At 39.8% G+C, this 19,449-nt stretch overlaps 1 protein-coding gene across 1 annotated transcript in view; it reads left to right on the top strand.

Annotated features, from left to right (window-relative positions):
- Positions 1–17,298, top strand: part of ST8SIA6 (ST8 alpha-N-acetyl-neuraminide alpha-2,8-sialyltransferase 6) — a 123,048-nt gene extending 105,750 nt beyond the window's left edge. The window contains exons 5-8 of the mRNA XM_040967946.1: positions 4,152–4,296; positions 9,255–9,367; positions 13,689–13,781; positions 16,274–17,298. Of these exons, the coding sequence (XP_040823880.1) occupies positions 4,152–4,296; positions 9,255–9,367; positions 13,689–13,781; positions 16,274–16,742 (820 nt within the window). The 3' untranslated portion in view covers positions 16,743–17,298. The remainder of the gene's footprint in view (positions 1–4,151; positions 4,297–9,254; positions 9,368–13,688; positions 13,782–16,273) is intronic.
- The last annotated feature ends 2,151 nt before the right edge of the window (positions 17,299–19,449 follow it).

The following is a 19,449-nucleotide window of genomic DNA, read 5'->3' as shown; positions in this document are numbered from 1 at the left end:
ATTACCATATCTATTGTGGTGGCAGTGTATAGCTGACTTCCCAGTGACCAAAGGTCAGGTGTGACAACAGATGGAATATCAGAAATACAATTCCTTTTTTGTTGTTGTTATAAGAAGCTCAACTTTATGTTAACAATGGCTATTGCAGGGATCTGGACTACATCGGTAAGCATGAACATGACAAGTAACATACCTTAAAGAGTATTTTATCTTATGAGAGTATAGTGACTCCTGCTGGCTTTTGATTTCCACTTACATGGAATATTTTTTCCCATCCTCTTCCTTTCAATCAGTGTGGCTTTAAGACAAAAATATTTCTTCTTATTTTTAATGTTTTTATATCTATTTGAAAGAGTTACTCAGAAAGAAAGGTCTTTCATTCACTGATTCATTCCTCAAGTAGCCTCCTCCATTACTCAGGCATAAAAAGAATAAAATCCTGGTGATAGTAACAAAGTGGATGCAAGTGGAGAGTATCATACCACATGCCAGATAAATACCATGGGTTTTTTTGTGTGATAGTTAGGATAGAGGAAAAAAATCACAATTGTGTTTATTTCATGCCATTTGGTAGATAGTTGTCAATATTGCTTTACTGAATCATTCTGTGTAAAGGACAATAAACTGTGCTTTTCCACATTAATTAAAAAAGAGGGGTGAAGTGATGACTCTTGGGATGCTAGTAATGTGTTCTTACACTGGATATTAGCTCTGAGTGTGATCAGAGGACTAAAAACTCATTTATCCATACATTTGTGCTCATTGTTTAGTCGGTATACTATATTTCAATAAAAGGCTAAGAAAAAAACACAACTGGAATGTGAAATTTGTGGCCATTGCAGGTGGCAGCCTGCGTATTATACCACAACATTAGCCTCCCCCTCATTTATATTTTTTCTATGTAAATTTCTCTGTTGATATCAAAATCTTTTAAACACAGATAGTGTTTTATTTTTAAAAATTAATTATGTTATTATTTTATGATACAGTTCTATAGGCTCCAGAAATTCCCTCTGCCTCCCCAAATCCCCACCCTTGCTACTGATTTTCCCCTTATCATTCCAATGGTATACTCCTTCTCAATCAGTCCTAAGTCCATCATTCTGCTATTTAAGTGTATCCTAACATTGTGGCCATGGACAATAGTTTCACTGGAAGTCCACCTTTGATTTGAAAGTAGAGATATACACTGCATTGTATCTTCACATCTGTATGTGATAGTCTCTACCACACAGCTACTATACATCCCTTCAACTCAAAAGCCACAAAACAAAATCAACAATAGGCAAAAAATAGAAAACTTACAACATGAAGTTAAGTAACATGCTACTAAATGACCAATGTGTCACCAAAGAAATGAAAAAGAAAATCAAAGGTGAATCAGTGAGGAAATAATAAGCAAAATGAAACCTTTTTTGAACGAGTGAAAACGTAAAAAAATCATCAAGCCCCATGAGATGTAGCCAAAGCAGTATTAAGAAGGCTATTGATTTCGTATTTTGCATTAAAGTTGCCTTATGTGAGAGAGAACATATGATATTTATCCTTTAGATTGATTTGTTTCACTGAGCATAATGATCTCCAAGTGGGACCACTTGGTTACAAGCGATAAAATGTTCAGTGTGATCCCATTTAAAATCCCAACAAAAATTCTTCTCAGAAATAGAAAAGAAGCTACAGAAATTCATCTGGAAACACAGGAAACCACAAATAGCAAACCTATACTGAAGAATAAAAATCAAGCTTGAGAAATCACAATTCTAGATCTCAAAACATGTAACAGAGATTAATCATTAAAACAATCTGGTACTAGGCCCGGGGCGGTGGCCTAGCGGCTAAAGTCCTTGCTTTAAATGTGCAGGGATCCCATATGGGTGTTGGTTCTAATCCAAGCAGCTCCACTTCCCATCCAGCTCCCTGTTTGTAGCTTGGGAAAGCAGTCAAGGACAGCCCAAGACCTTGGGACCCTGCAGTCACGTGGGAGACCTGGAGAAAGTTCCTGACTCCTGACTTGGGATTGGTGCAGTACCGGCCATTGTGGTCACTTGGGGAGTCAATCATCGGACTGAAGATCTTCCTCTCTGTCTCTCCTTCTGTATGTATATCTGCCTTTCCAATAAAAATAAAGAAATCTTTAAAAAAACAAAACAATCTGGTACTTGTACAGAAATAGGGAAGATCAGTGTAACACAATGAAACCCCAGAAGGGATCCCTTACATGTGTAGCCAGTTAATATTTGATAAGAGAACTTAAAATAGTCCAGGGGAAAAGTCTGGTATCTTCAACAATTATTTGTTTGAAATATTAGAAATTAAGGACACAATGGGGCAGATAAAAACTGCAATGGAAAGTTTCCATAACAGAATGAATGAAGCAGAATAATCTCAGAATTGGAAGGTATTTCTTGGTTTAAAGCTATATTCAATGAAATAATAAAGGAAAATTTTCCTAATCTAGGGAAAGAATTGGGAAACAGAATTCAGGAAGGGCACAGAACTCCCAACAGGTTTGACCAAAAGCAATTTTCATATGATAATGAAGCTTTCTTCAGTTGAATGTAAGGAAAAGATCCTTAAATGTGCATGTGAAAAGAATCAATTGGCCTATAAAGGAATGCCAATTAAATTCACAGGAGATCTCTCACAGAAAACTCTGCAGGCCAGAAGAGAATGGAGTGACATGTTCCAGATTCTAAAAGCGAAAAATTGTTGGCCCAGGATAATGTACCGAGCAAAGCTTTCCTTTGTCTTTGAAGATCAAATAAAATTCTTCCACAGTAAAGAAATCTCAAAGAAGACGCCTCTTCCAGACCTCCCCTACAAATGATACTTACAGATGTTTTCTTGACAGAGAAGAGGAATAGCACCAAACAAAACCAAAGGCAAATGTGAAGAACATGCTAATAAAATGACAATAGAAGACTAAATCAAATAATGAACAACCCGTTGCTAAAATGACAGGACCTAATTGCCACCCATTCATATTAACCCTGAATGTAAATAGCTTAAACTCATCAATCATCATAGATTAATAAACTAAATTTAAAAGAAAAAACATCAGTCTTTGCCTACAGGAGACACATCTCACCAACAAAGATCAGCAAAAACTATATCTTATAGATTTTGATGTTTCTGTTTCTTTGTTTTCATTTCTTCAAAACAGTTTTTTTTTCTTATTAAATTTGTTACTGACTCTTAGGTCAGTCATACAGTAGCATCATTTTCTTCAAAAAGATTCTTGATTTTCTTTTTTATTTCTTCAGTGATACACTAGTCATTTGGTAGCATGTTATTTAACTTCATGGCGTTGTAAATTTTCTATTTTTCTTCCTATTGTTGATTTCATTTTGTTGCTTTTCATTTAAGGGGATGTACGGTAACTGTGTAATGGAGACTATCCTATCCAGATGTGAGGATACAATGCAGTATGCATCTCTACTTCCAGACAAAGATGGACTCCCAATGAAACTGTTAACTATATCTTGACAATCAGATGCTGGACTCTCTGCCATTGTCCATGTCTGCCATGATGGACATATGACTTTTTATGAAAAACAATATTATATTAATAATATAGGGAAACTTAGTGGGGAGAGGGGATTTGAGTGGCAGGTAAGAGAAATCCCAGGTCCTATAGAACTATATCATAAAATGATAATAATAATAAATATGTTTTTTAAAAAACACCTTTCCTTAAAAAAAAAGAAAGACAATGTAAAAGTCACCAGCGCACTAAGTAATCACTTGTTACAAAGCAGGTCCAACAAAAAGAATCACACAATACAATAAATTGTAAGTGAAGCAAGTTTAAATTTGCCGTTCCTTACAGAAAGTCTACAAAAATGTAAATTAGTATCAGTAACTTCAGGTGGCAACTTTTATTTCTAAAATGCTAATTCACAAGTGCTTTCTACTTTTGACTACTACCTGAGTACAAGTATATTTAACATAGTTTGCCATTTTAACCTGTAAGACACCATGTTACCATCTTGGCTAGCATATCAAATGAGATAAAATGTCATCTTTGTGAACAGTATACCTTCTTTTTGAAAGCTGGTGTGACAAAAGCCTCTTTGCATTACCCATTGTGGTCACTATTTTGGGTTTGTTAATCTTATTTCTTGGTCAGCTTTTATTCTTATCCTTTGCAGAGCAAAACTTGCTTCCTGTTGTGGTGCCATTCAAAACTTTGTTGTTTCTCAAAATAACACTCCAGTTGGGAGTAATATGACTTACGAAGTGGAAAGTAAAAAAGAAATCCCCATTAGACAAGGCATTTTCCATATGCTTCCAGAGGTGAGTAAGCATGTGATATGGATTGTTTGTGACACCATTCCTTTCTAAGTTATGATGTGTAAAGATGAATTAATTGATTAAAATGGCATGCTCTATCATATTGCATTAAGCATGGATGATGTGGGCAAGCCTTTGGCACCGCAGTTCAGATGCTATGTGGATGTCCACATCTCAGATGCTGGGGTTTGAGTCCTGCTTCACCTCTGTTCCCACCCCCTGTCCACCCTGGGGGGCAGGCAGCAGGGAATGGCTGAAGTACCGAATACCCTACTACACACATGGGAGACCAGGATGGAGTTCAGGTTCCTGGCTTTGGCTGGCCCAGACCTGGCTGTAGAAGGAATTTGGGAAATTAATCAACTGATGGAAGCTCTCTCTTTCTGCCTTCCAAATTAAAAAAATAAATAAAGAACAAGGCATTTGTGAATGGTCTGTGGCTCTGCAGGGAAGGGCATCTGCGCCGTCAGTGCTAAGCTCTTCCAGTCCATGAGTCCTCCTGACTTTTTGTATGAGATGAGGAACTTAGGCTTTCTGTATAAGATTACTGACTTGCAAAGATGCCAGCCAGTTAACTTAGAATAAGATTCTTCTGGTTGTCAACTTGGATGGCTAAATGGATTTCTTCACAACGAACTATAGGTTTGTATGTTTTATCTTTGAGAAGTAAATATGCAAGAATTTGTTCTCAATAAATCTAACCTCCAGGAGATGGGGATTACTTTATGTTTAATTTACATAAAACGAGCAGATTTCACATTTTTCATGATACAGATTTAGAAACATAGAGGTTCTTCCCATACTCTTCTCTCACTGTATGCCCTTTGTATTATTTTTCCACATTATTATTTTTCCTGACCTATTAGCATAGTTTTATCTCACGTTACTGCGCTTTTGCCTGCTGTGTTCATTGAGTAATTCCAAGCTCATAGAATATTCTGCAGTACATTGTAGGCACTCACAAAGGTTCATTGAACAAATGAGTAATATGGCATAGCACCAGTCAACACATTGAGAAAGCAACTTGTCCCTTCATGTAAATCCAAATGTGAGGGGGCGTTTTCATCATGAAGAACATCTCTTTGCTTATAAATGTATGCTCCCAGATGAGATTGAAAGCAGTTGCACTTAGTCATTTTAAATAGGCAGTTTATTAACTCTAGGTTGGCAGATTCTCACAATTAATTCTCTTATTGCTTGTGTAAATTCTGATTTTTTAAAAAATATATTTATTTTACTTGAAAAGCAGATGAGAGAAAGAGAGAGAGAATGAGAGAGAGAGAGACAGAGAGAGATCTCCTGTCCTTTGATTCACTCCCCAAATTCCCACCACAGAAGCCAGGAGGCAAGAATTCAGTCTCCCTTTTGAGTGATGGAGGTTGTGTGGATTAAGGTGGGCACTAACTTCTTGAGCTGTCACCTGCTGGTTCCCATGGTGTATATTAACAGGTAACTGGGATTGGGAGTGGAGCCAGGACTCCAGCCCAGGCACTCTGATATGGGTTGCTGTGTTCTAAGCAGTGTCTTAAACACTGCTTCAAGCACCTGCCCTCTTCCTCCACCCTGTATTTTTATATTAATGTTTCCTCAGGATAAATAAAAAGCAAATAAAAAATGATGGTGAAAATCACTGTAAATTTTCCAGAGGAAAACAGGAATAAAAGTGCTCATAAAAAAGCTAAAGTCAAGAGTAGAGAAAATTAATAAAGTCAAAACTGGATGTTTTGAAGTGAGCAACAAAATGGTTGTAATTTATTGTGGATGATGGTACTCAGTGAAGTTTATCTAAGACAATAAAAGCTCATAAAGTATTCTGATGGCGTGCTGAAGTTATCAATAATTGAACAGACAGTAGAGAAAGATCTTTGCTCCCTATCAGAGAAGGTCTTAGAGATTCATGAAAGGAATGACTTATTCACATGCAGTTTTTGTTGGGCTTGGCTGGCTTGCAGCTGACTGATTGCAACTCTTTGCCTCTCACTTGGCACCTTGAAAGAAAAATCAACATGAAGGTGATTAATCTGGGGGTGATTGACAACTGCATTCAGTTTTCCAAGTTTATACAGTTTTCAAAATTGGAGAGAGAAAATGTTGAAGTCAGTTCAACTTGTAAAAGCAGGTTGGTTGTGTGTGGATGTTCTCGTGGGCTAACCTGTCTCCCACCTTGTTTCCCACATCCCTGCCTTGTGTTTATTGTCTTTCTGATCCCAACTTCCCAGCATGCTGGGCAGGTAGATGCACTTGATTCAGTGTGTATGAAGTAACTTTCTCCAAAAGCTTTCCTAATTTCTTGAAAAGGAAAACAACAAAGTTGGTTTTCAACCTGGGCGAGCAATGAGCAGGCAGTTGAGGCATGCAAATTTGCATATTCTTAGGAGGTTTATTTTGGGGAATGTCAAAGTCTGTAATTCATTTAAACTCTTAGTGAACATGAGATTCCAAAATATATGGATGTCTTCCCCACATTGACTCAAGAAACCAGAGAGAAACATTCCTTATTTTGAGGGCTTAATTTATGTTTCCCCCAGTAATCATTTTATTGTGCCATAAAGAGCATATTTATATGCATTTTTCATATTCTATATTATCTATAAAATTCAGAAGTTATTGTGGTTTCAGTTAGAAAACACCGTCTGGAGATGTCTTGAGCTAGAAATTCAGTGATAGGAAATAATCAGTTATCTAGGAACTGTTCATCTAAGACCCAGGCACCCTGCTAGGCATTGCAAAGAGAAATAAAGCCCATATTTAACACTTTGATTCACTGATGAGTAAGAAACAGTGTCCTATGTCATGGACAAGAGCATGTACTGTGGAACAGAGTGCTTGGCTACACAGCCCAGCTCTGCCACATTGCAACTTTAGCAGCACCTAGGCCTTCATTTTCCCATCTGTAGGCTGCTGATTGTTGTGTGTGTTGAATGTGTTAGAAAGTAAGGTACTTGGAACAGTGACTTTCACATAATGAGCATAATATGACTTGTAGGTTTTGGGGACTATGACCCTCTAAATACATTAGCATTTGAAGCCCAGCACGATGGCCCAGCCCAGTAGCTAAAGTCCTCACCTTGTACATGCCAGGATCCCATATGAGTGCCAGTTCATGTCCCTGCAGCCCTTCCTACCATCCAGCTCACTGCTTATGGCCTGAGAAGTAAAAAACAGCCTAAATCCTTGGTACCCTGCACCTGCATGGGAGACCCAGGAGAAACTCCTAGTTCCTGGCTTTCAATTGGTTATACTCTGGCTATTGCAGCCACTTGGGGGGTGAACCAGTGGATGGAAAATCTTTCTGTAAGTCTGCCTTTCCAATAAAAATAAATAAGTCTTACAAAAAGCAAACAAGAAAGACATTAGGACTAAAACAGCATCAGTGTCTCCCAGGTGCAGCCTGTGGAGCAGGTAGAGTCTGCTGCTGCTCTGGGCTGCTCTAGGTTGTTCAAACTCACAGCACCCCAGACTGATGGCCAATGGCACTGAAAAATTGGCTTTGTGGAGGACTATCCCTTGATTTTGTAGCTTTTGCCAACCCCAGTAATGTAATTTTATACTCTGCCAGAGAGCAAGTTCCCAGTGTTTTTTTGTTACCAGTGCACAGGATTCCTGAATCCTGAAGAATGCCCCATTGACCTTTGCAATCTTGAATAAACCAGCTTCAACATACTGCAAGGGTGCCATCAGGGTGGCCCACTCTGCTGACAAGTAGCTATGGATAACTCATCGCACACTGCATTATGATTAATGTGGAGAAAAGACAAAGGAAAGTCAGTCTAAGAAATACACTCTCCACCCTTGAGGATTTTCATTCTAATTCTAGAAACAAAATAGGTGAAACCAGGACCTCATCTGTGTGGAGCACAAGTCTGCACTGTGGATGCTGGCTCAAGGTCATACTGTTATTCAGGGAAAGTGACAAGAATAGAAAAAAAGTGCACTATTGATTTGCAATGTTATGTTTCACATGGTGGAAGGCTTGGGGAGTGTGCAAAACCTTTTGAACATGTGCAAGTTGAGTCTTAAGAAGTAATGAGCAGAATTCAGACTTTGGAAATTACTATGAAATATGTCAGGGCTGAATTGGTGCACCTCCCTGAAGCACTCTGGCTGGTCATTTGCAGAGATCGTAAGTATAAGTCCAAGACCATTTCCAATCCTGAAGGTCTAACTATTTAATAAGCACAGAAAATTTCATTAAAGTAAATATTAATTATTACCTTTTAGAAGATTGAATGCTACTTTCAAATGTCTTTATTTTCTTTTTTTGCCAAACATGTCCCTTTTGTTAGTCACAATATGGTATTTTGCTATTCTCACTTTATTACTTAATTCTGTGGTAATAAAAATAAGTGTATTTTGCATATGAATGTATTTTGTATTATTACCTTGTATTTTATGTTGTGGCTGCTCGTCTCAAGGGAAATGAAACAGATTTACTCAATGATATTTTATTATAAGTCATATGAAGTCAGCCAGCATGCTGTGCAGCTTTTTAATTTTGAAATATTGCTTTCAGGGCTAGCCTTGTGGTACAGTACTTGAAGCTGCTGGCCTCCCAGAAGCTGGATTGAGTCCTGACTGCCCGACCTTCAATGCAGCTTCTTGCTAAAGGGCGTGGGAAGGCAGAAGAAGGGGGCTCAAGTCCTTGAGTCTGTGCCACTTACGTAGAGTACCTGCATGGAGTTTCAGGCTCCTGGTCTCAGCCTGACTCTGCCTGGTGTTTGGGCATTTAGAGGGAGTGGGCCGGCAGGTGGATGAGATCTCTCTCACTCTGTTGCATTGCCTTTCAAATAAATCAATAAATCTTTTTTATAAAAGGCAAGAATTGTTTTTTTGCATTTCTTTCAATTCTTCCTATTGTCCTTAGTACATATACAAAAATTAAGTTACTTAAACTAAGCTGGTGGTGGCTGTGGTTTAAAACAAATAGTGATTCACATTTTTGCTTTGCTTTCTCTTGCTAGTCCCAACCCTTTGTGGGACACCCTTACAATCAGTGTGCCGTGGTGGGAAATGGGGGCATCCTGAATAAGTCTCTCTGTGGAGCCGAAATTGATAAATCGGACTTCGTCTTCAGGTAAGGCCTACCAAATATATTTCCTGGAAACAGAATATCAGTTGTGTATTTTTAAATATTATTTTTGATGCTTTTTACATGGTTGATTAGGGTGGGGAGGGTCAAGGACTAGAGGAAAGTGGGTGAAACCATTGTTTCCACATTCTCTTTTTTCCTTTCTGTATGTGGGGGAAAGGTGGAGATAAGGGGAGAAGTCACACCCAGCCTCCCAACCACCTCCATATCCTGGAATGGTGGACAGCCACCTGATACCATCCCAGGGTCCCTGATATGGGGCATGCTCCAAGAGCCCCGCTCAACAGTTCTGGATTGTTCATCTTGCCACTCCAAGCACGATGAAATCTCTCCAAAATCCACTAGCTGACATAGACGGCCTTAGAGTCTCCATTTGCCCCGATATTCATTGCCAGCACACGGCGGGGGTAGTTGATTAGTTTACTCTGTCCTCTATTATGCTACCAGATATCTTCTGAATGTTCCAATATGCTGCCACACCTCCATGTGCATCTGGTTGTGCCATCCACTGTTCAGTCTGAACCACTGAGGAGACCCAGTTCTGATATATGCCCTCCCCTCTCAGACCATGGATCCTGAAATTCTCTGCAGGGCTAGAATTCTGAGTCCAGCAGTTCAAAGAAACGTCATCTGGTGTGATTCCCAGAACTGATTTCTATGTGTGTTTACCAGTGCAGCATCCAGCACTGTCCATTGCATACACTGGTGGTTGCAGTTGCTGGGTCTGTTCTGTTTCCAGCCCCATCTCATGTGCAAATCAATAGGTGTTGCAGCCCAACCTGATCCTGCCCACCATACACTCAGCCCTCATATAAACCAGTGGGAGCTGCAGCCTAGTTGGAACAATTCCCAATAACCCCCATCAGGCCCGCCCCCTGCCCTGGTTCCTGTGCTTGCCAGTATGTACAGCAGACTAGTCCAATCTGTCCCATATCCCATTCAGCTCTCATACATGTCAAGGGGCACTGAAGCCTAGTTCAACCCAATCAGCCCCACTGTCCAGTTCACACTGGTGTCAGCGTGTACCACTCTGTTTAGCCATGCCTGCCTCTAGTCCTGGTTCTTATGCTCAACCATAGGAGTGGCAACCCAGGAGGGAGATGTCCATTGCTTCCCTAATGGGCCCACTCTCGGATCTTACACTCTCAAGGTGGTTCTGTAGTCAAGCTTGACAGAATTAGCCCCCAGTTACAGCATCTGCCAGCTGATGCTGCAGCAAAGCCCAACCAGCCCATACCCACTCTGGTTTGTGCATGTACCAGTAGGAACAGTCAACCCAGCGTGGCTTTCCCTCTGAAACACCTGACTTGCAAGCCAACAGGTACTGTAGCCCTGCCCAGCCTGGTCTGCTCCCATCCCACTCTCATGCTCACCGGTGTGAACAGTGGTCCAGCAGGGGAGCCCCCACAGCCCTCTACCAGGTTTGCCTCATCCCCCCGCATCTCAAGTGTATTGGTTGGGTGCCGCAGCACCTTAGCACTTGCCAGTGTGTGCTGTAGCTTGGCCCCGCTCAGCTCACCTCCTGTTCCAGCTCATACTGACTGTGTGCTGGTTAGTGTGATGGCCCAGCCTAATGTGACTCGTCCACTGTTTCAACACTTACTGTCAGTCACTGGGATCTAGCCCTGCCAGACAGGTCCCCAGTCCTAGCTTTTGTGTGAACTAGCATGTGGTGGTCAGCCATGTTCCATGCCAACTCAGGCCTCTCATGTGGGCTGGTGCATTGGTCTGACCTATAAAGGTCCTCTGGCCTCTCCTCTCCAAACAAGCAGGTCTCAGTCCCCTTGCTTACCTGCAAGTACAGTAGCTTTGTTGTTGAGAGTCCCTCAGGAGTCATTCCTCACCTGCAATTACTCCCAGGATGGTCCTCCCTATCCCATATGCTACTGCCCCTTTCTCTAAACATTCCACAATCCTTGTGCCCAGGAGTGTGTGGGTTCTCCAGCCCAGCTTTCAGAAACCCTGTGGGTGATGTGCTGATCTGGAGCTCTGCCCGCCCACCAGAGTCCCAAGCTCCTGGCACATGTGCTGGCCTGGTGCCTTACCCCTCTACACATGCAAAGTTTAGACCATTGAAGTTCTCCAGGCCTGGTCTACCAGCATACCAAGGCAGTATTCTGACCTGCAGCTCTCCCTTCCCTTTTCCTCACTTCCCCCAGGACCAACCACATGAGGAAATCCCCAGGTTCACTCCACCTGCCTAGACTTGAGCTCCCAGGTCCCCACATGCCCCACCGATGCTATGCCCCAGCCCTCCCCGCACCCAAGCCCTCATCCTCAGGTCCCCATGGAATGCTACCACCTCCTGGCTGGCTCGGCACAGGAATGGCAGCAGTCGCCACCCCCTGGCCAGTCCCCAGTTGCATATTTTTTAAAAGAAGGAAATGAAGATACCTGGTTTACACTTAGACCTTTGACCTGTGTGGTCTACAGATGATCTGGGTAGGTGTTCCTGAAATGTTGCTTGGCTCATGAATTCCTCAGAGGGCTGCAGCCCATTGGATGAAAATGTACTGCATTCCACTTTCAAAAAGCTCTGGGTAAAAATAGTGGGGAAAGAAGGTTCGGGGCTATAAGACTTGTTAGAGCGTTCAGTATGTGAGCAAGGTACCTGGGTTCCCCTGGAGATGCTCTGGGGAGCTGCACTTGCCAGACTGCCCTGACCTCGAAGACCTTCTCCCTCATAGAGCATTTCAAGGATGATTTGTTTTTTCTGCTAATACTTGGGAAAATGCTGATGTAGATACTTTGTAGCTGTGAGGTAGCACTGTTCCGTTTTATGGCTTCAAATTTAACAACAAAAAGGTACAGCTTCTACATTCCAGTCTTTTAAAACACTTTCTGTTCCGATGCCAGATTGCTTGCAAATTTAGAAACAAATAATTTCTGTGTGTGTCTTACAAAATCCCTCCACTTTCAGCATATGACAGAAAAATGATTTCATCCATCTGAGGAGGGTTTCAACAGAAACATGCCTGTTAACAGGGCACGGAGAAATCTTTCTTCCAGTTTTAGGATGGATTTCATACATCCAAAAAGATCCCAGTTGATTTATTTATCAAACAAAAGGAAAACATGATTTTCAGCTAACAATGCTTCCTCATTTTAATCTCATTTTAAACCTCCATACTGAGGTTAATAAACCTGACAGTCCAACAGTTACTGAGTAGTGTTCATGTTTAATGCTAAAATGGTCAGAATCTAAATGTGTTAGCCATTTTGCTCAAGTACCTAGTGTGACAAAAATAATAAAGAAAAGTAATTCTTCACACCACTTTTTAAAAACCATTGTCTTTTTATAGACTTATAATTCCAAAGCACTTGTGGTATTATGCCTAAGCATTTAATTTATGTTATAGCAAGTATCAGAAATGCAAATTGAAGTTGAACATCTAAAAATACTTGATAAATACTTAATTTATGTTTCTAAAATAAAGACCTAGATTCTTATGTTCTGTATTTGCTGATCCAGGTACTTTCCTGAATATTTTTTAGAATTCCCTTTGAAGTTTAGCCATTCAGACTGAAAGAAAATGAGGACTGGACATGGTTGATATCACTAGAAGTTATTGTTTTAACCTTATGCATACTTTGGCTAAACGTGTTAATAGATTATAAAACAATTGGGAAGCTACTAATTTCTTCATCTTAAAAGATTAGAAACTGAACATTTGCTAAGGCACAAAATAAAAGGCAAGAGCTTTACTGACGTACATGAATGTTACCCAAGCATTTTGATTCTTCGAAAGATTATAAAACAATTTTAGAAAGATAGTTTGCAAGAGGATATCTAATGAGATCAGCCTAGCATCTATGAGTAGTATTTATTTTTTTCAAGTGCCAATATATTTTCTGATCTATCTTTTATATCAGTGTGGAAAAGGTGGGCTTCATTTGTTGATATAGCTCACAGAATTCTGGGAATGACATTTAGGGAGCCATAACCAAGTTTGCCTTTTTTTGTGATGGAAATATACTTCAGAATTAGAATTTTTAATTTACATAGCACTTAAAAATAGATAGTAGTACTCAGAGAGCATTGAAATGAAAGCATTCCTATAAGAACATTAGAATTTTATTTATTGAAGCAATAGTTGGATAGTAAAGTGCTTATGCCAACGAAAGGTTTAGTATAATTGGTTTTAAATGAAAATTGGATGGAATCTGAGCATTTCTTAGCACTGATGATTTCTTCCGATTTAAGGACAATTATGTATATGTAAGAGTGTGTGTGTCTACACTTGTTCTTTTATAACTCTTGTGGCTTTTTTTTTTAATATAAAGTGATCTCCCTTCCAAATTTCAGGTGTAACCTCCCGCCAACCTCAGGAAATATTAGCAAAGATGTTGGCAGTAAAACAAACCTTGTGACCGTGAACCCCAGCATTATAACACAGAAGTGAGTACCTCCAAGTTACCTAACTCTTCAAGAATAATTTTTATGTTGTTTTAAGATGTTTCTCAGTTGATACTGGATCCTGGATTGGATTTTGGGGAAATGTATTAAATACAGTTACAAATTTTGGCATTCTGTAAGGCTGTGATTCATAAGAGGCGTCACTCATTTGTACCTCTGATGTCTTAAACTCAGTGCTTCTAAGCAAATGGAGATTTATCTCTTCATCTTTGTGACGATAGTGAGATCAATCTTTTTTCATTTGTCTTTAGAGTTTTGGCATTGCTTCCTTATCTCAGTACCACTATTTAGAGAGAAGTTGATCTCTTTATAGCAGTTTCAGAGAGCAAGCCCTAGGACCACTTGATGCAATACAGTGTTCACTTTGGATCATTTTTTACTCAAAAATGACTTCCCTGTTTGATTTCCATAATAAAACTGTTATAAAGTGTTGGTTGGCTCATCCTAAAAAAATTAACTTTTTACTTCATTGTTACATCAAAAGTGACCTATGATCCATATGAATGAATATGCCTCTCCAAATAGTTCTGTCATTCTTGAATAAAAATGAAATATTCAGGCTGCATTCTGCATCATGACCTTCTAACTATTCATAAATAGATTTAAAAGACTCCTCATTGAGGAACATGTTAGGCCACACATCTATAGAGACATGCAGTGCATGAGAAAATCTTTTTAAAGTAATATATACAATTTTCATATGGATATTTCAGGTTTTCAAAAGGAGGCTTTTATTTTATAATTAAATATATGCAACATGTGCACAAATAAGAAGTGCATAGCTTAATCTTTTAATGTGTAGAACAAGTATGTGCTTGAAAAGCAAACTTTCATTATAAATATGAAAGGTATGACAGCATCTGAAAGCAATGCTAGAAAGAAACTACTGAATGGGAATGTAAAATAGTACAGGAAATGCCTGTACAGAAGTATGTGAGAAAATGTTTGCAGACTGCACCTCTGACACAGGTGACTATCCAGGATATGCATATGAGGAGTTCAGGAACCTCAGCAGCAACAAAACAAACAGTCCAGTTAAGAAATGAGCTGAGGGCCCGGCGCAGTGGCCTAGAAGCTAAAGTCCTCGCCTTGAACGCACCAGGATCCCATATGGGCACCAGTTCTAATCCTGGCAGCTCCACTTCCCATCCAGCTTCCTGCTTGTGGCCTGGGAAAACAGTCAAGGATGGCCCAAAGGCTTGGGACCCTGCACCCACGTGGGAGACCTGAAAGAGCTCCTGGCTCCTGGCCACAGATGGGCGTAGCACCAGCCATTGTGGCCACTTGGGGAGTGTATTACCAGACAGAAGATCTTCCTCTCTGTCTCTCCTCCTCCCTGTATATCTGCCTTTACAATAAAAAAAAGAAAAAAAAAAAAAGAAAGAAATGAGCTGAGAATGTGAACAGGCATTTTTCAAAGGGTGAAATTCAAATGACCAGTAGACAGATGAGAGGATGTCAGCATTACTACCACTGGGGAAATGCAAGAAAAACCACAGTGAAGTCTTACCTTACCCTGGTAGGTGCCTGTCATCCCAAAGAAAAGCAAATGCTCGCGAAGGTGTCGGGGGGAGAGGCTTCCATTGTTGGTGGGAAAATTAACTAGTGTAAGCGTGACGGAAGACAGTATGGAGATTCCTCAGAAGTCTGAAAATAGCGTATAAATCAGCCATTCTACTTCTGAGAATTTACCCAAAGGACATGGAATTAGTGCATGAAAGAATCATTATCTGTACCCCCATGTTTAAAGCAGCTTGACCCAAAGTAGCTAAACACAGAATCAGCACAGATGTTCATCAGCTGATGCCTGGATAAGCACATCTTGATGTATATCATACACACAATGGAATACTGCTCAGCCATGGAAAGGTGAAATCTTGTCCTTTGCAACAAAATCATCTTAACTGGGAATTGCTCCGCTTAGTGAGATAAGCCAGTCCTCAAAAGACAAACATCGTATGTCCTCCATGATTTTTGATACTATGCAGAGTATAAAAAAGTACTAGATGAAAGAAAATGGCATTTTGAAGTTTGTAGAAACAGTAGTTTTTCACTTACTACTTGTTGAATTCTCTGTTTATTGAAGGGTTAAGCTGTGACTATAAAGGAAATTAAAGTTTGTCATTGTAAAGATTAAAAATAAAAGGGGGAAAGGCTGAGGAATATCACTATGCTCTTAAAATTGTATTTATGAAATATATGAAGTTTGTTCCCTTTACATAAGCAAAAAAAAAATCAATCTTTAATAAAGAAAACCTCAAGAACTCCACGAAGGGGAGGTGAAGCAGTCCTGCCCTGGGGATCCAGGCTTGGCTGAATGAGCTGTCACGGAGCCCAGGGTTATCGTTTCTACATGCAGGATGTACATACTTCCGTATCTTTGACCAGTGGCATATTCAGCCCCATGTCACCAATCTGATACCTTGGTAATCAGGATTGTGATAATGATGATGATTTTTTTTAACACTTGGCAGATATGGAAACTTACAGGAAAAGAAAGCAATATTTCTGGATGACATTGCAACCTATGGGGATGCGTTCCTCCTTCTGCCAGCGTTTTCCTTCAGGGCCAACACGGACACATCTTTTAAAGTGTACTTCACTCTCAAAGAGTCTAAAGCAAGACAGAAGGTCCTGTTTTTCCATCCCAAGTACCTGAAGCACCTTGCTCTTTTCTGGAGAACTAAAGGTGTGACTGCGTACCGCCTGTCCACTGGCTTGATGATCACAAGTGTTGCGGTGGAGCTCTGTGAAAACGTGAAGCTCTACGGATTCTGGCCCTTCTCTAGAACTGTTGAAGACATGCCTGTGAGCCACCACTACTATGACAACAAGTTGCCTAAGCGCGGTTTCCATCAGATGCCCAAAGAATACAGCCAGATCTTGCAACTGCACGTGAAAGGAATACTCAAACTGCAGTTTAGCAAATGTGAGGTAGCCTAAACGAAGAGTCGGAAAGGAGGATACTGTGAGTGGAAGGCAGTAGGTGAGTGACGTTTCTAAAGACCAATGTGGATTGCTGTAAAAAGAACCGTAAAATTTGGCTTGACGAAAAGCAACCGCCACAAATCCTTCCATCACTTCCACCTCACGTTTCCTTCCTTGTACAATGGACACCATAGTATCTGACCCATGCGAGTGATTTACGAGAACTGGCAAAGCCTTCGGCAGAGTGGGGGCTCCGTGAATCTTGCCTTGCTAAGGTTTCTAACAGCCGTTTCTCCCGTCATCAGACTGAAGATGAGAGGCACTCCGTCTCAGAGAACCATCTGGAAGAGAGCAGCTGAATTGCCTGTATTTGTGGTCTCTCTCTAGCAGGCTTCTCTTAGAACAATGGGCTTCCCTTTTACTTTCTGTCCTAAGAGAGTGCATATCAGAAAATTATGTGATTAAAGGAGAAATCATTGATTATTGAGGAAAGAAATGCTCTTTACATGGCAATATGCCTGTTTCTGATTAAATCCACTGTGATACAAATGGTCGTGGTATGTTGATTGGACTTAGACAAGTTTTTTCGTCCTTTACCTCTACTCAAAATGTCATTCTTTATAATTTTATATAAACTTGCTGACTCAAATATGATTCATTACAATAACCTAGCTTTCTCACCTATTGTTTTGTTTGTGGAGTTCATTTTATTTTAAAAAATTTAAAAAAACAAAAACAAAAAACAAAAACTCAACATTGCACAGCTACTGCTTGCCAGAGCCTGCAGCAGGCTCTGTGAAGGGACTGGAAAGGGGCATCTCTGGCATGAGGAAGCAGATGCACAGTCGTTAGCTGTGCTACGCTGGGGCGAACGTTACAGTGACAGAAATTACAAGTTGTGTCCTAGGAGCCACAGAGGCAGGAGTAGTCAAATCCAGTCCAGTGTTTGTATTTCATGGTAATAATTATGATTTCTGAATTAATTCTAGAAAATCAGTAAGTTTTGGCCAAGTGAACAGACTTTCAACTAGAGGACTTGTTACAGGATAAAGAGCTGGCCCCTTAATTCTCTGATTCAATAGCGCAAGTACAGGGAGGACATGCTGGGCGCCAAGAGCTGCCACCTGATGGATGGTGGCAGGGAAACGGGCTTAGTCCCACCTAGCAAGGCTGGGAGGACTAAAACACATTAAAACCTTTTTTTTTTTTTTTTTTTGCCTCTTCAGAAGGGAAGATGTATGTTTACATGAGAAAGGAGACTCATTATTTAGATAGCTGTATAAAATAAAGCTTCAGTAGATAAGATATTGTTAGTGGTTTTGCACCTCTCCCTTACATTCTGATGATACCTGTTAATGTAGGTCACCCCTGCATCTACTGAATAAGTTACTTGATTCAAATAAGCAATCATATGCACACTTTCCAGCTCATCCTGATATTGTTGCAAAAAAAGTTGGGAACAGGAATGCAGCAGCTCAGGTCATCATGCCCAGATAATTATAAATAGAATTTTTGAGCTCCGAGTTGAGCCAGATTGTTATTTGCCTAAATGCTCAGTTTGGAGAGCGTTGTGCTGTAAATTGTTCATTTTGATTAAGTATATCTTCACTTTGATTGTAGATGACATTTGTGATGTTATTTATAGTTCACGTTTTCATTCACTATTCCAGAGCAAATGAAATTGATTAGCACCATAAACTGATCATAAGTTCATATGTATTTTCCCAAAGCAAAATACCTTTTGTTACATAAAGTCTAATTTGTTCACTTTGTTTTCTTTTTGTGGTGATAGGTGACTTTTTTCTATTACTACTAAAAGATTTAGTTAGTTTTAAATAACCAGTTAGCAGTATTGGTAATGTTTCAATCATATGACTGGCAAAAATAGATCAGAACATTCTAATTGTTGATCGTACATAAACTGTTTCCCTCAAAATATTTAATGGCAAGCAGTGGTATAAACTACTTCTTTTATGGCATTAGAAATATATGATTAACAAGTACAATAAAATGCTGAAATAAATAAATATACAATGTGGAGACTATTTTGTTATTTTGATAAAGTTACATATGATTAGTATAGACTTAAATGTTCCTCATGTTATATCATACTTTAACTTGGGAAATTTTCTGTAAGCTACCAAAACAGAATCTTCAGTATCACTGATGGAAATTTTAGAAATTTTCAGAGTCATATGCCAAGTACCCTGATGACTCCAGATCCCAACCAAGATTCATCAGAAAGGAAGTTTGTAAAGTTTTTGTGGGGGAAAATGTAAACATTTCCACATTGACACATCTGAGGTTTAGTTGTTATTTAACATTTCTGTTGCCAGTTTCATAGGAAAGTGTCAACTTATTCAGTTCTGTTCTCTACTTGATAATTTCCCATTAAATCGAAGGGTAAGGCAGATACGTTAGTTGGAATAGGTAGTAGGCAGCACTGCGTGGTCTCTGAAAAAGCCTTGGTGATCTAATGCAGGGAGTTAACCTTTACGCAGGAGGGCAGTGCTTGAAATCCCCGATGTTTTTCCCTCCAACTAGAAGGCGAAGACAAATAGATCCTGACTCTCACAAAAGCAGATTTCTCTCTGCATGCAAATTCTAACCCAGTAAATATTTGGGCTCTTAGCCAGATAATCAGTCAAGGACATCTTCCAAATACTTTCTATGTGTAGAATACTGAATTACACCCATAAATCAAACCTGTTTCTTGGCCTAG

The sequence above is a fragment of the Ochotona curzoniae genome, unplaced genomic scaffold (genome assembly GCF_017591425.1).
Source record: "Ochotona curzoniae isolate NIBS_2020 unplaced genomic scaffold, NIBS_Ocur_1.0 scaffold_4683, whole genome shotgun sequence".
In the NCBI taxonomy this organism is placed as follows: Eukaryota; Metazoa; Chordata; class Mammalia; order Lagomorpha; family Ochotonidae; genus Ochotona; species Ochotona curzoniae.
This window is presented reverse-complemented; position numbering and strand designations above follow the sequence as displayed.